At 41.2% G+C, this 24,140-nt stretch overlaps 1 protein-coding gene across 1 annotated transcript; it reads right to left on the minus strand.

The window, feature by feature from the left end:
• Positions 1-18,817: 18,817 nt before the first annotated feature.
• Positions 18,818-20,701, minus strand: LOC109436196 (putative ATP-dependent RNA helicase DDX53). The gene has a single exon (XM_019714581.3). The coding sequence runs from the start codon at positions 20,699-20,701 to the stop codon at positions 18,818-18,820; it is 1,884 nt and encodes a 627-aa protein (XP_019570140.3).
• Positions 20,702-24,140: the final 3,439 nt, after the last annotated feature.

Consider the following 24,140-nt stretch of genomic DNA (forward strand, 5'->3'; position numbering starts at 1 on the left):
ATGCAGCGATGCCACCACCTAGTCCACCCTTTAAAGCAATTTTGGAACTCTTTTTCTGGAATGGCCATCAGAGCTGCCATTGTATATTACCCTTGATTTCCTGAATGTCATCAAAATGTCTTCCTTTCAATATTTCCTTTATCTTCGGGTAAAGAAAGAAGTCATTGGGTGCCAGATCAGGTGAGTAGGGAGGGTGTTCCAATACAGTTATTTATTTACTGGTCAAAAATTCCCTCACAGACAGTGCCGTGTGAGCTGGTGCATTGTCGTGATGCAAGAGCCATGAATTGTTGGCGAAAAGTTCAGGTCGTCTAACTTTTTCTCGCAGCCTTTTCAGCATTTCCAAACAGTAAACTTGGTTAACTGTTTGTCCATTTGGTACAAATTCATAATGAATTATGCCTCTGATATATAAAAAAAAGGGTAACGAACAGCATTACAACAAGTTTGGGAATTTGTCAGACCTAGTATGTGTGTTCATTATGACTCAATACTTATGACTCAACACTTATGACTCAATACTCAACAGAAATGCATGCATATCATATATCCAAGCACTGCTACAGGCATTTTTATTGCAGCATTAGTATTTTTTTTCAGTTTCAGGTGTATAAAACAATGTAATAGCTAGACATTGACACCTCTCACAAAGTGATACTCCCCCAATCTACTGCCCCCCTGACATCTTACATAGCTCTTACAATTCCACTGTCTATATTCCCTATGTTGTACTCCACCTCCCGTGACTGTTTGTTTGTTTGTTTGTTTGTTTATGTATTTATAGTTGACATTCAATATTATTCAGCTTCTGGTTTATAGTGCAGTGGTCAGGCATCTACGCAGTCTATGAAGTGTTCTCCCTAATATGCAGCATTGTTCTTAAGAAAGTCAAAACTAGAAAAAACCTAAATGTTCATCAACAGTAGAATGGAAAAAATTTGTCGTATATTTAATACAATGAAATATACAGAGCAATGAGACTGGAAAAAAACAGAACTGCACTAAAAATATGGTTAAATCTCACAAACATATTGAGTAAACAATCCAGACATAAAAGAAAACAAACTCTGTAAAGTTTGAGAAAGATAAAAATCTGTCTATACTGTTACAAGTCAGATATTTGCTACCTGTATAGGGGGAATTAGTGACTAGAAGTGGGTGCAATAGGACTACTGGGTTGGTGATAACGTTCTGTTTTTGGACTTGTCTGAGAAGCCCTTTGCTACTTTAGAAAAAAATGTAATCAATCTGATCATTTTAAGGAATTTACACAATCATAGCACCGTCATGTAGACCGCTCCTGATACAGGACGTGAGGGGCACATGTAAGGATTCTCCATCCCAAACCCATATGCCACCTTATGAACTGAGGAAAGCTTGGGTCAAAAGGGCCTTCTTTTTAGATATTAAGCCTGGAAGAAGGAATGGTATTCCTGTCACAGTTTTAAGATTAGTTTAGAGGGGATCTCAGTTATTCCTCTATGCTGGGTTTGTTCATCAAGAAGTCAGCATGGCCTTTCTTTGGGTGATTCCAGTTTAGAAAGGACAGGTCAGGAAAAACTGAAACCATCTCCAATGCATCTCTTTGTACCCACTAGTGTTTCTACAAAGAAATATAAATCACAAGCAATGCTTATCTTGAACGTGAAGGCATGGTTAATGAGACATCATTGGGAACAACCTGTAATCCCAACAGTATTTATAAGATTGTATCCTCATGTCACAGTCATCAAGAAAGCTGGGATTGGCTCCATCCTGTTTATATCTGTAACCTCAGCATCTAGCAAAGTCCCAGACACATAGAAAGTGGCTGAGTGAAATGATATTTTTGTCAATTGAAAAATTATGTTTTTGAAAATTAATGATTTAGGAAAATGCTCACAAAATAAAACTGAGTGAAACCAATCAGGGTACATATAAAATAAATAGATAAATAAATAAATTTTATGATACCACTGGTTCAAAATGCACAAAAGAATATGCAAATATCAAAGGAAGGAAAAAAAAAACAGGAAAAATGATTAACTAAAAATATGTCATGGAAATTACTGGTATCTGTTTACTTGTTTTCACTTATTCAGATTTACCAAATTTTTAATAATTAAAACATGCTACTTTTAAAAATAGCTTTTAAAAGATGACAGTGCATAAGTTTGAAGGAATCAGAAACACTAACCAGAGAAAAGAATAAAAGGTGAAACAACACTTCAACGGTCTGACACATGCACCAACTTCAAGCTGACCTTTGAGCAAAGGTGAGCATTGCCACATGCTCACCTTTATCTCCCTTATTAGGGCCAATAGCCTGAGGCCAGGCCTCCATCTGGGCATCCCTTTCTCTTCCGTTCTAGGAAAGCAAGCACGTCACAGCTAGCATTTTCCTCCTCCCCTGTTGGATGCAATGGTATAGAGCTCTGGTAGATTGCCGGTACACTGTTTTATCTGTTCGCTCACAAGTCTATAGATATACTTCTCTTGGCTCTTCACTTTAGATTTCTGAAGCTCAATCTACATGAGGAAAAGTGGACGAGCCTCAGAACACCTCTAGTTTGGGGCCTTTCCTGAATGCACATAGTCTGCCTCCTTCTCATGTCCCAGGACAACAGACTTTTGCTCCTATTTTCTCTATACCACAAATTTCCATCTCTTCTACAGCCATTTGCTGAGCACCAGCACTCCTGGGGCCCTGTGTCCCAGCCAGCTCCTAACCAACTTGCACGGTCTCTACCAAGTGACTAATACACGGTCTACAAATGCCGTAATTATTCCGTATTAAACAAATACTCCTTTCCCCCAATATCAGAGATTAAAGGAGGATTAAGAGATACTTCATGCCCTCACAATGGATATGTTTATTAGGGAAAACAGTCACACAGGGTTTGGGGAAGGCCTTGGAGATGCAGAAAAATGTAAGAGAGATGAGAGGTTACCAAAGATAATATTTACAGTTTTACAGTCTGAAGGGCCCTGGAGCCAGAGAAGTCAAAGATTGTTTAGACCTTAGAAGAAGCATCTGAGGTCACTGACACTCTTGTTTCACTCAAAAGGGTGTGATGGATTTCCTCACAAATATGTAGCCAGCAATCATGAAAGCATCTTTACATTTTCGATGTCCTTGTATCTTCCATGACAACTGTATTCCAAGATTTTTGGATTTTAACAGACAGGTTCGAGTATAAGAAAAATACGCTGGTTGCTGGGTACATTACGTAGTTGTCAACTTATCATTTACTGAGTAATTTTATTTTTAAAAAGGAAAAAGAAAAAATATATATACCATTTATTGTGACTATCATTTTATAAAAGACATAACCTCAGAGAAAAATATATTCATTTAAATTGTAGAAATGTGGACTGGCATTGGGGACCCATTGGCCCTGTATCCTGCCCCAGTTTATCAGCTAATTGCTATGCATACGGCTTCTACCTGAATGTTATACCTGGGAATACTGGCTCTACCTCTATAAGCACATCTTAATATCTAGCAGGAAACTATATTGACTGTCCATGTCTGTTTGCAGTCAGTGTCCTAGTTTGGCTTCCCCATAAGCAGTTCCTGAGCCAAGGATTTGAATATAAACCCAGGAATCACTGGGAGGTGAGTGGAGAGATAAGGCAGGGAAGGGAAAGAAGCAACAACAGGGGCAGGAGGATGGCTCAGTTGGTTAGAGTGTGAGCTCTGAACAGGGTTGCCGGTTCCATTCCCACATGGGCCAGTGAGCTGCGCCCTCCACAACAAGATTGAAGGACAACCAGCTGCTACTGAGTTTCCAGAGGGCGGCCAGATAGCTCAGTTGGTTAGAGCACGAACTCTCAACAACAAGGTTTTTGGTTCAATTCCCACATGGGATGGTGGGCTGCGCCCCCTGCAACTAAAGATTGAAAATAGTGACTGGACTTGGAGCTGAGCTGCGCCCTCCATGACTAGATGGAAGGACAGCGACTTGGAGCTGATGGGCCCTGGAGAAACACACTGTTCCCCAATATCCCCCAGTAAAAAATTTCAAAAGAAGGAAGCTATTTCTATAGAAGAAGGAGAAGGACGACGAGGAGGAGGAGGAGGAGGAGGAGGAGGAGGAGGAGGAGGAGGAGGAGGAGGAGGAGGAGGGGAAGGGGAAGGGGAAGGGGAAGGGGAAGGGGAAGGGGAAGGGGAAGGGGAAGGGGAAGGGGAAGGGGAAGGGGAAGGGGAAGGGGAAGGGGAAGGGGAAGGGGAAGGGGAAGGGGAAGGGGAAGGGGAAGGGGAAGGGGAAGGGGAAGAAGAAGAAGAAGAAGAAGAAGAAGAAGAAGAAGAAGAAGAAGAAGAAGAAGAAGAAGAAGAAGAAGAAGAAGAAGAAGAAGAAACTACAACATGCATTGTGGGCAACCAGGTTCAAGAAGGAACTGCTGGGGACTAGGCAACACCTTGGACATGTAGTAATCAATTCCCTGTCTATCATTAGTGGAGGACCACCTCCACGAGCATTAACTCCCCTATGATTGGTCTGCTTCTATCACTGGTCGAGCCTGCTCCTGTAACCAGAGGAAGCCCTCAATTCACAAGAGAATTCGTAGGCTTCAAAATAAGAGCATTTCCTGTATTCCCTGGAGTTTCCAAAAGGCATTCTGGACACCTTGTGATCTCTTTTAGTAAGGGCTTGACACATCCAGAAGAAAACAAAAGTAAGAACTAAGGCAACCTCTAGAGCACAGAAGGTGTTGGGACTGACTTATGTCATCAGCTTTTGTTCCTCTCCTGCCACCCCAGGCAGTCAGATAATGGAAAAAAACATTTACTACATGAGGGATTTAGGAAGTGTCAGAAAGAGTTTGAAAAAAAAACAAAAAACCTTACATTTATTTTACCTTCCTAATTTAAAGCTAAAATTAGTCACCACTGAATAAATCACAAGGCTACTGGAACCCCTTTGCAGAATCTTACCAACATATGATGTATGAGGCTCTGTTATTTGTGCTTTAACTTTGGGTTCATATTTGTTTGTAACATAGTTTCACCCATGCTGTCTCTTCACATAGCCATCTATAGTTATACAGATAGCCATATAAAGACATAAGGAACAAGAGGGTCAAGATTTGTGGGGCTGGATCCTGGGAGATTTAGTTATTCCCTCACCCCAAAGATATTTGCTGAACCTCTGTGATGTTCAGCAGATATCTTTGGGGTGAGGATACAGAGTACAGGCTCAAGATTCAAAGATGAGAAGGATATTTTCCTGTTCTCAAGGAGCTCACAGTGTAATAGTCAGCAAATCCAGGTGCAACATGGAAAATGAGGAATTAGAGTACCCATCGTTGCCAAATCAAAGCAAGGGTTTGGGAACCAGAAACCCAACTCAGGAATAGAAAAAGGCTGACAAGTTTCAGTGTCCAAGAAAAGAGCTTGGGTAAAGTTGGATAACAGCAAAATCAATGCAAGTGTAGAAGTGAGCCTAAAACTTGGCCAGGAATTAGGCCCCTGTCTTCTCCAGTCCTCATGAATGTTTTTTTTCCTGGAAACTACTACCCCCACCAGTTGCAAACAGACTCCAACTGTGGCAGGAATATCAGTCCCACCATTTGGACCTGAAAGCAGTCCTTTTGTAGACTCCACAACAGGGATGCATGAGGGGAGTCCCGGGTACCCAATATCTTGCACTCACTCTTGCTATGTTTGTTCATCTTGTAGATTTGAGTTTTTACCTTAGTACCATATTGGTATTGAGCACTTCTCTAAACTGTTGCCCACTTGACCAGAACCCTACTTCTTCTCCAAACATCTAAGTACATCGTTCTTCCCTAGATGGACCGGTCATCTTGCCACATGTCTCCTTGTACATCCCCCACAACCTCTTGCAAGGTTCCTGGATCCTTTCCTGATTAATCATCTTGTCCCACACTCGAATGACTCTGAGTACCAAAAACTGTCTGTGTACCCCATCTAACAGACTGGACATATTGGGGTATCAGCATTGGGAAGAATAAGAATGATAGCAACTGACATTTATTTATACCCATTATTTTCCAAGTACTGGATTATATACAATCTCATGTAATCCTCACCCTATGAGTAAAGTACTCTGATTATCTCCATTTTATAGAAGAGGAAATAAGGCTTAAAGGACTTAAGGTGACAGCTCATAAGGATAGCAACCAAGTTTGGGATCTAATTCTGTTCTCTGTCATGCTCTAAGCTCCTAACCCCTACCACTACACTGAGCCTTTTTAGGGACTGTGGGTAGGGATGGTGTTAACTCCCTTGGGGATATGCCGTTTAGTTCTCCAGACCCACAAGGCCACTGCTTTCTCTTTCCTTCCAGAAGTCCTTGTACTACTACCAAAGCCCCAAGTAGTCTCTCAGCAAAACTCAAATGATGTATGACACTGGGCTTAATTTCCAGGTTATTTCTTTCCAACGAGGAAGTGCTCTGAGAATATTAAAATATGAGGGCCTACTAGCACATGAGAAATGAATACAGTTGACTACAGAAAGGGTAAAGCAGGTAGCTGCTACAGATGTGTCTCTATAAAGAGATAAATCTCCAGCAGGAAAAAAAAAGAATGTTCTCATGAATTTGAATGCAGAGCTGTCACTCACATATTTGAAGTGATAATAACCAGAGGTGCTGACTTTTTCATTTGCTGATAGTTCTTCTAATATTAGTAATTTTAACCAGACATTCAATATTGACACTGGACATGTTTTGAATTTATGCCATAATATATGTATGAGCAGCATAATCCATTGGCAAGACCAAGTGCAAAGCTCACAATTTATAGTACGTTGGAATCATTTCTACCACGTCCTCCCTAGTCACCTTCTTGTTGAAGTTACACAGATTAGATGGAATTTATAAAGTTTTGGCAGCTGCTGGCAGACAAATGCCATATTATCATTTAAAAATTTTAGCGGGTGATCCCCAGCACTATAAATCCAAGACACATCCCTCTGGCCCAGCTGGCTGCATGGTGGGATTTGCTGCTCCCAGGGTGTCCCAACACTATACAATATCCTCCATCCCAATTGCCCCATCTCAGTTTCCCATTCCTGGTTTCATCAACAAATCATATTGGCACCATTGTGTATTTAAAAGAATGATGTACAAACAGAAACTCCATCTAAAGGTTGAGTGAAGAGCTTAGGTATTTCACAGGACCATGATGTGAATCATCAGACAAGAATTTATTCGAGGCTTCTCTTCCGTTGATCTTTTGTCTTATTCTTAAAGTGTAACCGTTGTTTTTTTTCTATTCAAAAAACAGCATGCATTAACTAAAATCCTGATACTGATACTTCTTCGCTGGGTACTAGATTTATCAGGATGATCACTTCATAAGTTATGTAAATGTCTAACCACTACGTGGTACACCTGAAACTAATATAATATTGTATGTCAACTGTAACTGAAACATAAAACAATTATTTAAAAAAAACCTCTACAACCAACTCTCAAAAGATAATTCATGCAATTCGTATCAATTTTTCAGTTCGGGTGATGATAGTCTAGAGCATGATCATATTTTGCTAACACTTCCTTATTCCATATGTCTTCCAGTCCTCTGTAGGTACCTCTAAGAAGATGAGAGCACCTCATTCTTCCCAGGACACCAGGGGAAAACAACAGCACACAAAGTAAATCATTGTTATATTTGGTGCTAAGGAGAGTAGCAGGAAATGAAACACGCATCTGAACATGAGAGCAAGATGACTTTGCTTTGTGATGTACACATATCCTCTGCACCCACCCCACCCACTGCATACATACACAATCCAAAAACACCTGTCTGAGCAGACTTTAGGGCATAATCCTACTTTCCTACAGGGGAGCACAAAAAACAAAGTGATTTTCTCTGTGCTTACCTACCTGCACAACAGTTAGAGACATTATAGGGCAATCTTCAACCCTATTTCTACAGATGCTCTACATATAATTTAATAACACAAATGAGATATTTTTACTGTCCTTTTCACTACTAATTGTCCTTAAACCAAACAAGATAAAATATTAAAAGTAGTTACATCCCCTTTCCATTCTTATTTTTTATTAGTTTCTGGTGTACAAAGCAATGTAATAGTTAGACATTTACACCCCTCACAAAGTGATAACCCTCCTCCCTCAAGCTACTACCCCTCACACATCGTATAGAGCTGTTACAATACCATTGATTATCTTCCCTATGCTGTACTCTCCCTCATGTGAAAACATATATTGAAATTAGAGTTGACATTCAGTATTATTCTACTTCACCTTCAGATGTACAGCACGTTGGTCAGACATCTACCACTGTTCCACTCTTGAAATTTTAAGCAGCAATAGTGAATACAATATAAAACATTCAAATTTTTAACTACTTTTTAAATATGACTTCCCTATCTTTTACCCTCACCATATTGACACATGACACATGACATATGTAAACACAGACACACACATATATTCACCCATTCACATACCTTGAACACATACACACAAGCGCACAGTTGCTCATACACGCTTACCTACCCTCTTCCCTCCTCCGTACTCACATCCTTGGAAGGATGGATAGGAAATATCAGAGAAGCATCACTTTATCTGACAGGGCCTGGTCTAAAATTTGGCTTCCCAGGAGTATCAGAAAAAAATGTGATATAATATATAACTGTTGCAACTTTTTCAACTGTATAGCGCCAGGTGGGTACTAGACTAATTGGGGGGATCACTGTGTAAATTATGTAAATGTCTAACCACTATGCTGTACACGTGAAATTAATATAAAATAATACTGAATGTCAACTCTAACTGAAAAACAATGATTAACAAAACTTAAAAAAAGAAAATGTGATACAACAGCAAGTAAAGGAATATTTAGCACTAAGAAAATGTTACTGTGAAAATTAGAAAGATATGTACACATGTTTTAGTTTGGTCTCCCCCAGAAGCAGAATCTGCAATAAGGTTTGAGGGCAGGTAGTTTATTTGGGAGGGAAGGAGAAACGAGTGGGGCGGGGCAGGGAGAAGGTAGCCAATAAAGAGTACGATGAACCAGCAGGTCAACCCTGTAAGAAATTGGAGCTTGAGGCCTCCGGGAAGATCTGGGAGCCAGTACAGAATGGGCAACTGAGAATTATCAGCCCCAGCCCAGGAGTGAATGTGGTGGGGAATAGCTGAGGACTAGAGTTGGGGAGCGAATAATTTCATGACACTCTTTATGACCTGCCACACATGGGCAAATAAGACTCTGAAGACCAGAGAGATCCCTCAGACCAATAAATGTGGTTACTGGCAAGTTACACGAAATGGTGAGGGACACAGGTGACATCCATTACAACACAAACCAAGCCAAAACAAAAAAACACATTTGCTTCTGTGTATATTTTAGCATGCTCTAGAGTGTGTGCTTTAGTATATAGCCATGTGAGCAAAAAATGCTTCTATGAATGCGGCACAAGACATTCTGTACCACAGGAAAAAGAACAGGCCGACAGTAAAATGGACAATACTCTCTCCAAATAGCAAGGGAAAACCTATGGAGAAGAAAAACAGAGTGACTGAACTGTACAGCATATACACCAGATGTTGGCTTAAAAAATGCTACAAGGATAAAATGTTTCTGCAGTAGACAGAAACAGTATTAGTTCATTCCAGCCGTGAAAATTATGAAGAAAAATACATGCTAGGGTCATCTCGAAGTGGCAGCTATCTGGATTTAAAATATATGTTTCAAAATTAATCTACAATAAAAGGCAGGGTAAAACAGTATCAGAACAATTGGCGATGCCCAAAAGTTTTATGGAGAAAGATGTCCTTCCAGAGAACAGTATACAAACTTTGCACTAGATAATATTCAGATGGAGAAGACAGTTTATTGGCTGCTCGACATACAGGCATGGGGCTCGAAACAGAGAGACCAGCAAATTAGACAAGTCAGAATTAGTGCATGTTTGTCATAACTTACCATTTAATCCCCTTAACCAGGAAAATGTCCCTGAATTCAAGAAAACACGGCCTTTGGGGCCTACTTCCTTCTGACATGAAGATTTCAGCTGGCAATCTTTAGTGTCTCATATCCAGAGCATTTCTGGTTTTATACACACTTACTAATACTCCAAGATTAGAGTTACTTCTGGGAAAATAAATTCAGGGAGGAACAATAAGGTTTACTGTGCGAAATTCTGTCCTCACTAGGGTTTTAAACACGAACTTTTAATGTCTTCCTATTTCCTATGCTGGATGATTTTCTGACACACAACACACATGTCGGAAATACAAATATAAACAAGATCAATGTCTCTCCAACAAGAAAACAACTCTTCCTTCTCAAGGAAAGACAAGGCTGGATAATGGCCTCATTTCATCAGGATACGCAGTCTAATTAATGAAAGAAACTCCATGAAGACAGAGCATTGATGAAGTAAGCCTCAGAGGAAAAACCTCTGCTATCCTCTTGGCTAGATGCTCCTTTGCATTTTCATAAATGAATTAGATTGTATTATACAGACGGAAATATTGAACAGTATTCCTGCTTTAATTTTTTCAGTAGACTACAGGTCTCAATGAAACCAAAGTTTTGAAAATATCAAATCCCCATGAGGTATTTGACAGTTTAACTTCTCACTGTCATGTACAAACTTATTCCAGCACAACCCACTTCTTGCTTCCTTTAAAATATTTTGGTCATTGTCCTTCGATAGATGAATGGATGAAGAAGTTGTGGTATATATACACAATGGAATACTATCCGGCGGTAAGAAAAGATGATATAGGAACATTTGTGACAATATGGATGGATCTTGAGAGTGTAATGGCTGAGCGAAATAAGTCAGATAGAAAAAGCAGAGAACCATGTGATTTCACTGATATGTGGTATATAAACCAAAAGCAACAAAAGAACAAGACAAACAAATGAGAAACAGAAACTCATAGACACAGACAATGGTTTGGTGGTTGCCAGAGGGTAAGGGGGGTGGAGGGTGGGGGGTGGGAGATGAGGGTAAGGGGGATTAAATATATGGTGATGGAAGGAGAACTGACTCTGGGTGATGAATACACAATGGGATTTATAGATGATGTAATACAGAATTGTACACCTGAAATCTATGTAATTTTACTAACAATTGTCACCCCAATAAATTTAATAAAAAAATATATATATTTTGGTCATTGTCTTTTGATTACCTCCTTTGCAACAAGGTTAAAAATTTGGGGGCCATTACAGCACTAAGTAGGATTGTTCAATGAATAGTATATACATTTTCGTGTTCAAGATATCGATGGTTCCTTCGTGTCCCATAATAGCCAGAGAACAACACAGTAGGCTTATTTTCCAACTACCCTACTGTGTTGTTGTCTGGATACTATGAGGTGTGAAGGAACCAAGGAATAGTTGCCCCTTATAGAACAGAACCTAAAAAGTTTCAGCAGCCAGCTTTTTATCAAACTGTTCAGTTAGATGCTCTTCTTTAGGTCAGAGATTGCAGATACATGGTGTCCGCGTGCTGCCTCCCCTTACCAACATGTGAGAAACACCACAAAGCAGAGCCCCAATAAGTAATCCTTCTCAATTAGACCCTGTAGGCCCCTGGACCAGTTGATCAGGCTGGGCACCGAGAAGAAATCAGCAGGTCCCTGCCTGTGGTGATAGTGTGATCCTATAGCTACATGTGTTTCCCACTGGGCAACGTACACTAACTTCTAAGCCACATGTGCCCCCCCCATGAAGTAAAAGTAATGGGTACATATGGTACTCAAATATTTCACCCAGTTAGGAAAACGTGAACTAAGAATTGCAAAGGTCTTCAGCTACATGGGTGCCACAGCCCCACAATATATAGTTGAAAAGGTCTCCTTGGACAAAGAGCATAACTTTCTCTAGCACAAATCTAAGCACAGAGTCAGCCTAATGGCTTTTCGGTGGATGGGTTATTGAAATAATTCACCCTGAAATCTGAGTGGCAAGGTGTGCTGCCTCTCCATAAAACAGATGAGTAAGACTTAACGTCATCCTACCCGGCATGTGTACAGTTTAGCTAAAAATGATAAAATTTTCATAATTTTACCTGTGTTCCTCTATGAAGAAAGGAAAACCTAATTTGGTCCCCTGCTTCTTAAATGATAAGCACTGTATTTGCAACATGGATTCACATCGTCTCATATTCCTTGGCGGTCTTGACCTTGAGATTTCAAGCAGCCTGTCACTTTGCTTTTGTACACGAGCTCTCTGCTCACCCAGCAGACTTCAGAAATCCAGTCTGCCCTAGTTCCCATCGCTGCCTATCAGCTAACATTGTCAAGAAGCAGAGAAAATCATACTCTTCTGGACACTTAATTCCCCGTCTTTCCATCCAAAAGTTTTCCTTTGCAACAACATGTCATCAAGTAAAAAATGCTTATTATATCTAATCTATGTACCCTTCTATAGTTTCCATTTTTCTCCCATGGAGAGATCTAAACCAGTAATTCCTAACCTTTGCAGGCAATCCTGACAGTCCAGCTAACCAATTGATGGTGTATAATCTTTTGTTTTTCATTTCAAGAATGACACTTCCCATTGCAGACCAAATGTGCAATTATTACACTGGTCTCTACATTGCTGCTTCCCTTGGAAATCACATTTTGCATTTCTGACATCATTTGTGCTCTTAACAATTCCAGTGAGAGTCTTTTCTTGTGGTCGTGAAAAAAACACCCAAGTTTTAGTGGAATACAGGAACACAAGTTGAATAGGAATGCCCTAATACCTAAGGAATTAGAGGCTTTTGCTTCTCCCCCAACTTGACATGCAACCACACATATCACTGATGCAATGTAGTATGATGTACGGCAGATCAATACTGAATATACATAATTTACATATTGTTCTGCAGGGGGCGACTATTACTCGGTTGAATCCTTCAGGAGCAGTAACTGTAACTGCCATTGGTACCAGAACAAAGCATGGAGGTACTTTTCCTTGAGCTTATGCTGAGATTACAGAGGGATGACCTAAGAAATGCCTGATACCACCCGTCTGACCTTAGTTGGGGCAGGGATCCAACTGGGTTGGGAATGTACTTCTTCCCTGTTGTCACAGGTCAGAGGGTACAATCAAACAGAGCTGTGGTCCGAAAAGGATCAGTCAGGTAATAAAGCCAGAAGGGATGGGCAATAATGATTGGTCAGAAAAATCATGACGCAGAGCCGAGTAGAATCGAGGAAGTCGGTCCATACTAAGAACTGTAATTACAGCATAGTAGGAAAAAATAGATCTAGATTTAACCACACACAGTCTGGGGTTGAGAAGAATTTTTCTGAATTTGTAGGCTCACTTTTCAATGGATAAGCTATATGTGTTGAAAGGCAGAGGATGAGGTGAAGAATAATGGACTGCAATTAACAATAGCTGATTTACAAAACAGTTAATTGACAAAAGTAAATGTGTGAACACTAATAATAACACACATGGTTATTTGGCATGAACTCTACTTGTTCATTAAAAAACAACGTGAAAATCTTAGCCAGCACTATCTTAGTCTTCTTCTCTTAGCACTTGAATTTATGAGTCTTTATGTCCATTGCTTATTAACATAGCAATTTGCATTGGTCTCATCTTTGTAACAGGGATAATTAAACTCTACAAGACTCTCAGTCTGTCATCAGTGGTCTAACGTTTCATAACACTGGCCATTCCCAATTAGCTCCAACTCTGTTCTGTACTTTAAGAAGGTTTGCTCACTTTCAATGTATTACCTGCAAGTATGGCCTACAAATAATGTCATGGACATCTCCGAATGGTTTCTCTCTCTGAGGTGTAGTGTGTGAAATGGAGTTCTCACTCTGACTGCCCTGAATTTCTGAAGGAGGCACAACATGTTCTAGCATGTATGTTTTTCTAAAGAACTCCCCAGTAGAAATCATTGCCTCTGATTTTTTTGCCACCAAAACCAATCATTTGCTCTGGCTACACTCAGTCCGCCATTTAGTCATTTCATGCCCAATCCTGTGTGGGGATACAGGAACATGAATTTGATTTTTCTATAAAAAGATAATAGTAGAAAAATGTGGCATTCATTTCCGTCTCCGGGATCAGAAAGCTCTAGAGCCCTGATTTCATCTTGTTGGTCATGGCAATGCACAGTGCTTCCTGAGAGCCCACCACGGGATTTTCTGTGGATCACCCTACAGGTGCTGGGGAGGAAGTATGATAGAGTAATTCGGAAGGTTATCCTGAGTCATTTGTCACCTCAGTGGACAGATGAGCCGACAAAGCCACAGAGCCGGTCCCAGAAAAGCAGGAAAGTACTGTGGGTTATCAATTCTCTCTCTCTCAACTCCTACCTGCCCCCTCTTCCCTGGGCTGCTTTGTGATGTGGATTCACATTTCTGATTTGCTGGCTGGAGCCCTGTGAGGCTCTAGAGGGGCCTGCAGGGCTAGAGGAAGGAGGAAGGAGTTGCTCCTTCCTGTCTGCTTCCTGGGACGATTTCTCCACCCACACTCCTCCACTGCAGTGGCAGTGCCATCCCGTGACAGTAGCTGAATGCAGTTTGCAGATTTCTCAACCCTTGTAGGACCCCTTCATTGCTCTCCCCTCAGAAACACCCGAAACAACCATCCTCGTAGATCGGGGTTTAACTCTATGGAAACACTCCTCTGAGGGGCTAAATTTTAAGTATTCCAACCTCTTCTGTTTGTTTCCCTAGCCCAGAGGTGAGTGTTGTTTCCAGTAGTTTCTCCTTCCGTGATTCCTTACTGTTTTCTTTTTCACTGTTTAGTGGCTTAGTCAGCAATGGTAAAGCTTGTTAACAATGCTTTACTCCTAGGTAATTTTCCCTGTTCCAGTACAGCAGGATAACATCGTTTCGTTCTAACGTTGATGAGATGCTGCAGGAGCACAATTCTCATTGTATCAATTAGCAAACTGTAAAACTGGTTTGCTTATGTGTTCTTCCGCTTAGAGTCGCAGAAGTTATTGACAATGTTAAGTGAGGACTTGGTGTTGCTGACGAGGTTCCTGCCTCCTCACTGGACCCTGACTGATACACAATCCCAAGAGCACCCAGCCTTTACAGTACAATAGGTTTTTAGAAACTCGCTGAGCAGTCTGACTGCCACAAAAGCCCACCAGGCACTCACACAAGTGTATTTCCCTGTGTTTCACCAAAGGCAACATCCTCCACAAAGCCATGCCATTTAAAATATGTAGAGCAACTGCAGCATCCAGTGATACCGAAAAACTTAAGATTGCATGTACAAATCTAGGGCGTTGTGCCAGCCAGTCCTAATTTGATTGTCCCATGCCCCACAGCAGACATAGAAGCCTTACAGCCTGCCGGCGATGACAGCAGGCCTAAGAGTGGCACCAGGAGCCTCCTGGGGCTCAGGCTGCCCCCTGGCTCCTACTGCCATTCCCATTCCACATTCCTGGGCTTCACCTCCAGTACTGGGTTTGCTCCACCTTGGCTTGGGTCCCCTAGCCCCTTGCCAGCTTCCTTTCCTGGAGACCTGGAGCCTGGTCTTTCCATTTGCTCAGGCTCTGCCTCAATCTCACTCAAGTCCCCGGGAAAGGAAACTGTAGCCCAGCGATTCCTGCTGTCAAGAGCCCACCCACTGCCCGAATCTTCTGGATACAATGGTAGTCTGAGTCTTTTCTTCTTAATTGTTTATTTTTCTCAGTCACAGTGGACATTCAGTATTATTTCATATTGTTTCACTTGCACAGCATAGTGGTTAACATTTATATAATTTTTGCTGCGATCCCGCAATTAGTCTAGTACCCACCTGGAACTACGTGTAGTTGTTGCAACGTTATGATTACTCTCTATGCTGTACCTTACATCCCTATCACTGTTTTCTGAACACAAACATACTAAAGCTTAAGACACGTAACTCTACAGCTGGGTCCATCGTCCTAGGGCCCTCTGGTCTCTGTTGTGCCCTCGTCCTTCCCGGCTCAAAGCTAGAGGCCCAGCAAGCCTGCCACCTGGAAACACACAATTTATCACAATCCACTCCCTTGCTAATGCAAGAGCCGTGTTGTTAAAAGATTGTTTCTGAGGAATATGATGTGACTCTTTGGCAAGTTTGGAAGAGTAGACTAGGGCCAGGAAGGCTCTAGGCATGAGGTGACACAGAATGAAGAGACATTGCTCCAGGAATAGACCCACTCCCAAACACAACCTTGCTGGTCATGGAGAAGCAATACTCAGCTCACCGGAAAGATGTGTCCCCTTCCTCAACACATACGTCTCAGTTCCAAGACACAGCCAATACTGTGGTCATGTCTGCTTCCTTCCTAAGTCCCCCAAAGACCTTGAGGGGAGGGCTTAGAATGAACGCTAAGTTCTGCCCCAAATTTCTTTTTATTCCTTATACTGTGTCACACCACCTGTTTTGTACATTTTGGGAGAAGATTGCCATGTGCTTTTATTTACATACTGTCTATAGCTGTTGTCTCAGTAAGAGGGCAGCGGTGAGTAGTCATGACTGAGACCGTGGGGCCCACAAAGCCAAAAATAATCACTATGTGGTCCTTACAGAAAAAGTGTCTGCTTTGGGATATGTATTAACTATGGGAGGTGATGGATGTGTTAACTAACTAGACTGTGGTAATCATTTCCAGTTTACATGTATATCAAATCATCACATTGCTTACCTTGAATATATACAATTTTATTTGTCTCAATGCCTCAATCAAGCTGGAAAAAGACAGGAATTATTTACTTTAATTCACTAAAGCTCTATGTGTTTTAGGATCATAGTGAGGGCCTATAAAGCCAAGGCCTAGCGAGAGCCGACCACATCTGGAGCCCTGAAAATTACTTGTCATTATTACCCCCTAGTAATCAGAGGCTGCACTGCCTATACACGGCTAGAGCACTGGTAAGAACTTTAACATATGTTATTTCATATACTCTTCACAGTGATAACACATAGCAGTTGTTCTATTTTTACAAATGGGGAAATATACTCAGAGAAGTTAAGTAACTTGAACTAGTTTATGCGGGCAATAATTGGTGAAAGCAGAATCCAAATCATAAGGTAATCCATTATACAAGTCTTCTTAAATTCTAATGTGCGTAGAAATTATCCGGTGGCTCTTATGAAAATGCAGATTCTGATCCAGGAGGACAAAGATGGAGGCCGAGCTTCTGCCTTTTGAACAAGTTCCCAGGTGATGCTTTGGTTTGCAGACCTTACTAAGTAGCAAGGCCTTACATCACAGGGTACTGTGTTGAAAAGACTTGACTGGAAAACACTCCATCTTTCCACCTAGATCAAAGCCTGAGTGACAAAATCAGTGCCCAGAGTTGGAAGGATGAATTGAATAAAGCAGCGGTAAGGGTAGCTAACATTTACTGACGTGGTATTATGTGCACTTGATGTGACCTGTCTCATTTTACTTTCACAACCACCCTAGGAGATAAATAGCATTGTAACCCCATTTTACAACAGAGGAAACCGAGGCTTAGTTAGGTAACTTGCCCGGTGTCATACAATTAGTAAGGAGAAGACCTGAAACTCGCATTTCAATCTATATAATATAGCCTTGCTCATGATCCGTACACTACTCCACCTTATTGCACGGGTGCAGTTATACAGCAATGATGACTGTTGGGCCTGTCTGTGAGTGGGTGTCAGTTCCTGATTTGCCAGACACACCTACCTCACTCACCAAAAGTTGGCTCCTCCACAAGGCCTGATCCTGGCATGAATTTTACCAGCAACCTTGACCCACTTTCCCCTGGGGCTGGAATCAGCCTTGCTGTCATCGGCGTAATGTCAAGTGTACCACATGGACTCTGCGTCACGTAAGCCCCACCTCATGTTGAAACAGTGTACACAACAAGCTTTCATCCTGTTTCCTCTCATGAACATTCCACAGTTCCATTGGCAACAAAATCCCCTCCTGAACCATAGCCTGCTTGGGTGGGGTCCTGACACCTCACCAATTACCTGTTCCTGACGGTTGAAAAATCCCAAAGGCTTTCAGACTTGCAAGTTGCCTGGGAACACGGAGGCCTTTCACACCAGACTTCTTGTACTGACAGGTGTGTGAATTATAGCTATAGGAGTAGAACACCTTCACCCACCATGTAACTAGTCCTGGTCTAAGATAACCAGGCTTTTTGAACTTTGCACATTAGAAAGCCTGGCTATCTTTTGAAGTCATCCTCACTAGTTTCCCTCACCTCTCTCTCTCCCTTTCTCTCTACTGCTTCCCCTTCCCAACCATCCCAAATTACTAGTGAAGAAAGTGAGGTTTCTAAAGTCAAGTGACCTCCCTCCAATGTGGAATCAATGGTTAGTAAGAGTTTGAATGAGTATCCGATTCCCACTGAGCCAGACACATGTGCTCTGTTAGTCACATTTATGTGGAAAACAAAAGAGAATTTTGGGTCCTTTAGATTTAGCTGTTATCTTCTTATGACGTAAAAAAAATCAGGGAATGATAGTGGAGGAATTTTGGGGAAATTTGTTGTGCCTCACTGGGTGAAAACAGTATTTTGACGGGGATAGCTTGATGAAATCTATGTTTCAATTCGGTACAACTATGTTAAAGCAAGGAAAGCCCCACTGTTGTCTTCTACAAGTCTTTCAGGGAAGACACAGAAGGACATGGCACGCTATACTACAAACTAAACTTTAACCAACACATATTTATTTCTTCCCCACATAATCTCTCACTCTCTCGTTTTCAAAACATTTGATTTTATTAAGGAACATACCCAATATTGAAAGCTTAGTGGTATTAAGAATCGGTCACATGTCTTTAAACTGCTGGTATGTTTCCAATACTTCCTTATGTATCTTGAATACTGCATATCTTAAACATGTCTTGAATCTTCTAGTACCCAGGTACAACTTTTCAATGTAGACATCAACCAGACTACTTGGGTCTTCCTTGAGAGTTTTTGGAGTTTTTTCCTGTGTACTTTTTTTGTTTGCCTAACTTGTGTTGTTCAATCATCGTTACAAGATCTTCTGGGACACTTTGATTTGCTCTTTCCAGAATTTTAATTAATTCCGGGGCAATCTTCCAATCATTTTGAGTCACAAGGGAAATAGCTATGCCGGTCTTCCCTGCCCTTCCAGTACGCCCTACTCTGTGTACATATTCTTCAATATTCCGTGGGAAGTCATAATTATATATGTGTGTGACATCATCCACATCGAGACCTCGGGATGCTAAATCAGTAGCAATCAATATTTTCACACGTCCACTTTTAAAGTCTTCTAACGCTTGCTCGCGATCACTCTGTTCTCTGTTGCTATGCAGTGATTGTACAGGTATGCCTTGGATGCTTAAGTCACTGGATAAGTCATCAGCAACAATTTTTCTGCTGACAAACACGACGACTTTGTCTTTGGGCAGCATGCTCTGTAGGAATTCTTCTAGAAGAGATCGTTTTTCTTCTTCTGTGGTAACAATTATATTTTGCTTCACTGTATTTACGGCAGCTAGATCCAGAGTACCAACGTAAACAATCATAGGCTCTTTCAAATAAGATTGTGCAAGGTGACGAATGGTTTCTGGCCAAGTTGCACTTGTCATAACAGTCTGCCGGTCTGGGCGCACATCTAATAAAATCTTCATTATCTGACATTCGAACCCCAAATCCAGCATTTTATCAGCCTCATCTAAGACTACGTAGGTTATGCTTCTTAGATTGACGAACTTATTCATTTGCAGGTCATTCAGTCGTCCGGGAGTTGCGATAACGATGTCTACACCTTTGGCAATCTCTTTTATTTGTCTTTCTCTATCTCCACCACCATAGATACAAATCGTTTTCAGATCCTTGTATGAATACTTAGAACATTCAGCTTCCACCTGAAGAGCTAATTCTCTAGTGGGCGTAAGGACTAGCATGCCAGGTCCATTCCTTTGTTCTCTAGATATTGGTTGAGAATTGAGATGAATAAACCCAGGTAATAAATAAGACAATGTTTTGCCTGTTCCAGTTTGTGCGACTCCTATCAGATCTATTCCTTGTAAAACAATTGGCCACGCCTGTGATTGAATTGGCGTTGGCTTTTGAAATCCTGCTTTTGCTATGTTTTTCATCACTTCAGGATAGTGCTGAAAAGGCTCTTGGAATTCACGAATCGGTTTGGGGATTGAGCGTTTTGCACCATCCTTCAAGTCATCGCATACTATATTGAAATTGTCCTTTCTCCAACTGTCTACCTGTTCTTGAGACAGTGAGCTTGTTGCTTGGGATTCTATGTAAAAGTTTTTCTTAATTGGTGGTAAATCTACCCATTTTTTTTTCTCCCACTCCGCAACTTCTGCCTTAACGTGATCCCAATCTATCAATGGCCGAAGTTCTCGAACGTTATCTGCGCTTAAGTCTCTTTCAACAGAGGATTGGGATGCAGCATTATCAACACTGGATTCTGAATTGTAACTTTCTTCTTGTTTTTTAACAAGACTTTCTATAGCTGCTTTGGCCTTTGCTTTCATGTCCTTGCGGCCAAAAATTTTCACCTCTGCTTCAGAATCACCTGTTGTGATCCGTATTTTGGTCTTTGTCATACCTTGGATCTCTTTTATCTTTGACCCGCCACGACCAATCACCACACCAATCACACTGCTCTTTAATTTAAAGCAGAGAGGTGGTTCTCGGGGCCCGGAGGCCCTAGGCTCCAGGTGGCTGGAGGAACCTCTCCAGCCCCTGCCTCTCCCACGTATGCCGCCCCTGCCATTCCTGCCAGACCCGAGATCTCTTGGATTAGGCTCTGCCCTTTTCCACTCTGGGGCCCCAGCCATTGCCGTGTAATGGGCAGGCTTCTATCTTACCCTGGATTGGGAGAAGATGTAGCCTTAAGTCTCATTCTCTTCAGCTTCTTGACCAAACAGATCCTATCACCAGTAGGTAGCTATGTGACAGTTACCAAGGGAATCTGAGGTGGTGTCATGAAAGGGCTTTGATGGCCTGACCAATCACAGATCTGGGTGTAGGGTGAGGTAGGCAGGCACCTCTGATACAACTCTTAAAGTGACACTCACTCTCAGGGGCTGAGCCTATGGTATAGGACCCTGACTATGTTGCCTCGACTTTTGTGTCATAGATGCCTCAATTGCTCACCTCATGTTAGTTCTGGCTCATCTTGGGAGCAAACTTGACGCAGGCTTTGAACTTATCCACATAGTCTTTTTATAAGCCAATTATTTCCACTGGAGGGAAAAACAGTGGATTTTAAAAAATCAGCTTGTTTGTTTCACTAAAATTTTTTTTGAGTAATAATATTTGGTCTAGATAGATTGATCAATTCCCTGTCCTCTGCTGTAACTTAAATTACACCATTAGAAGTCTATTAGATACACACTTAGGGATGGCATTCTGGCCCTGCTTCTTTGGCTAAATGCCAGCATTTGTTCAGGCAGTTCCTGTGTATTATTTCAGGGATGCTGGTTAGAAGAGAGGTAGAGTGGGTGTAAGATACCTTAGGGAGTGTTTTCAATAGTTTGCTAGTTTTCTCAGTGCCTCTTAATTTTTTCCCTTCCCTGTGGTTTCATGGATTTACAGGTCTTAGAACTAGAAGGCTACGTAGAAGTCATTTATTAGGTGCAATGTAGAAGTCACCCTGGCAGCAACCTGGGCAGATGGATATCTAGCTCACTTTGCTTCAAGGCTGTCCATTCCATTGTGAGGCAGTTTAATGCTTACAAAGATGGTGTTGAACTGAAATATGCCACCTCTTGTTTCCTGAGGTCCTTCTTCTGACTTCCAAAGTTACACTGAATAGGTTTGATTTTCCTTGTATCCTTGCACATGTAAGGGCCACTGTCAAATGCCTTTAAGCTGTATGTTCTTCAGGGTGACATTTCTGGTTTTGAAAGCACTTCTTGATATGACATGGTTTCCAAGACGCTCACCATCCTGTTCCTTCTCCTCTGGGAATAGCTCATTGAGGACCTTTTATGATATGACACATACTCGTAGAACTGAACAAAACAAATCTGCAGAAACGGCCTTTCCTTTCCTATTTAGATCCTCTTCACTAAGCATGACAATTCTAATTCTACCTATGAACTCAAGACACAAAGCTGCGCACTGGAACGTGATGGGCACGTAAGGGCATTTGGTTCGTCATCCTGTATTTACATGGTTGATTTTCTTTCTTTGTCTAACTGAAAGTAGGCTATATATTTATCCTTTTACATTCATCCTGTTAAGTGTGGTCAATTGAAGCAGACTGTTAAATACAACTGCAATGCTGAGTGTCTCATTTAGCATAGCATCCCCTCGTTTTAGGTCTTCTGCCCGTGTTCATGGCATCTTTTTCTCCTCAGCCAAAGTTGCTGATTAAAATTTGAACATGGTTAGATATTGGGTAGAAGTCTGTGACACGCTGGGAAAAACCTTCTCTATGTCAGCATTTTTCTGGAAAGCTGCTGCTTGAAGAAACACAAGGTTTCTGGCCAAATATGTTGGGAAGCGTAACATCCTATATCCCCTTTGTTAGACTCACAATGCATATTAGGTATCTCACAAACTCGGATAATTACAGGAATTGAGAAACTCAGTTGGGCAATGTTTAACCCAAAGTGTCCAAAGGATTTTGCCAATGGAATCTCTTCTCAATATATCAATTAAACTTTTTATATGGAATAATTTTAAATTTATAGGAAAGTTACACAGGCAGTACAAGGGGTTCCCATGTACTCCTCAACCAGCTTCATTTTCCTGCACTCTTTCCTCACACTACTATGGCACATTTGTCAAATGAAAGAAATCAATGTTGGTGTGTTAATGTCGACTAAACTGCAGACTTGATACCACCAGTGTCACATTTATGTATGTTTTCTGCCCCAGGATCTCGTACTAGACACTGCATTGCATTTAGTTGTCATGTGTGATTTGTAACACTTTCTCACTCTTTCCTTATTTTTTATAACCTTACCTATTTTTAGAAGTAATGGTCAGGTATTTTATAGAATGTCCTTCAAATTAGGTATGACTGATGTAATTTATTATGGTTATTGGGTTGTGGATTTTTGGAGCGAGTTCCAAGCTTCATATGCCTGGGCTCTGCTATCTTCAGAATGGCACACTAATGCCTGTCTCATACACACAGACACAAACACATAGTTAAACCACTTGGTTCATAGTAGAGACTTTCCAAGCCCCAACTGCCCATGTTATAGAAATAGTAGGTCTATAGCAACAATTGTGGAGGTTCCCATATACCTGTCCAAGAATTTCCCTCATAGTTTCTTCTGGTCCACGTCAGAATGTTTATTTTAACAAATCTAAATTTATTCAACTTATGCTTTTTTATCTTAACATTGTGCCATTCTATTTTTTTTTTTGGTAAAATAACACTTTTATAAATGAAATGAGGATTATAAATGATGTTGAAAGATGTTTACTAGGGAAAAAAAAAAAAGTAAAACTAATGTCAGTAGCCAGACTTGGCTTTGCAATATTTCTGGTAGGTGAAACCCAAGGAATTATAAGCACTCATCTAGCACGTTAGCAATTAAACACAATTCAGAATGCTACTAGGTAATCATGGTGGCTGGCAAGAAGAGCTGGAGGGAGGTCTGGGAGGCTGGAGAGTTGAGGCAAAGACCTATAAAAGACGTAGGTCTGATTTGTGATTCGGAGGTGTGGAATTAGAGACGGGAGGATGTTAACATTTGGGGGAAAGAAACCAATGTGGCCTTGAGAAAGAGATGAGGGGCAGCCTGGAGGACTAGGACAGAAGATGCAGGTTGAGAAGAAAGTGGAAATGGAGAAAAATAGTTTGGGTCAGGCGAAGGGAAAAGGGAAATTTCAAAAACCGTAAGATAATCAAAGATGTTTCCATTTAATATGCTAAAGAAAGGCAGTGAACCTGGAGTGGAGGGGTCCTGTGGCATTGCCAGTGTTAATTAGGGAAGCAGGTCCATGTGAAGAAAGCAGGATGCATTGACATAAAGAACGGCGGCTGTATTTGTGGTATTTTGAGTACATTAGACTGAGACTTGAATGGAGTGTGGCAGCGGTAACTCAGAGAAAGGAACAGCTAGGAAGAGAAGGGATCCAAGTAGCAATGAACGTTTTTTTTGCTTCTACTGTACAAGGTCTGACAATCAAGTTCGCAGACTTGTTGCAACGATGTTGGTTAACTTTTTTTTTTTTTTTTTTACATCAGAGGGATTGTACATTATGAATTTGTACCAAATGGACAAACAGTTAACCAAGTTTAGCATTTGGAAG

The sequence above is a fragment of the Rhinolophus sinicus genome, chromosome 18 (assembly GCF_057876585.1).
Source record: "Rhinolophus sinicus isolate RSI-liver-muscle chromosome 18, RSI-T2T, whole genome shotgun sequence".
Taxonomy (NCBI): Eukaryota; Metazoa; Chordata; class Mammalia; order Chiroptera; family Rhinolophidae; genus Rhinolophus; species Rhinolophus sinicus.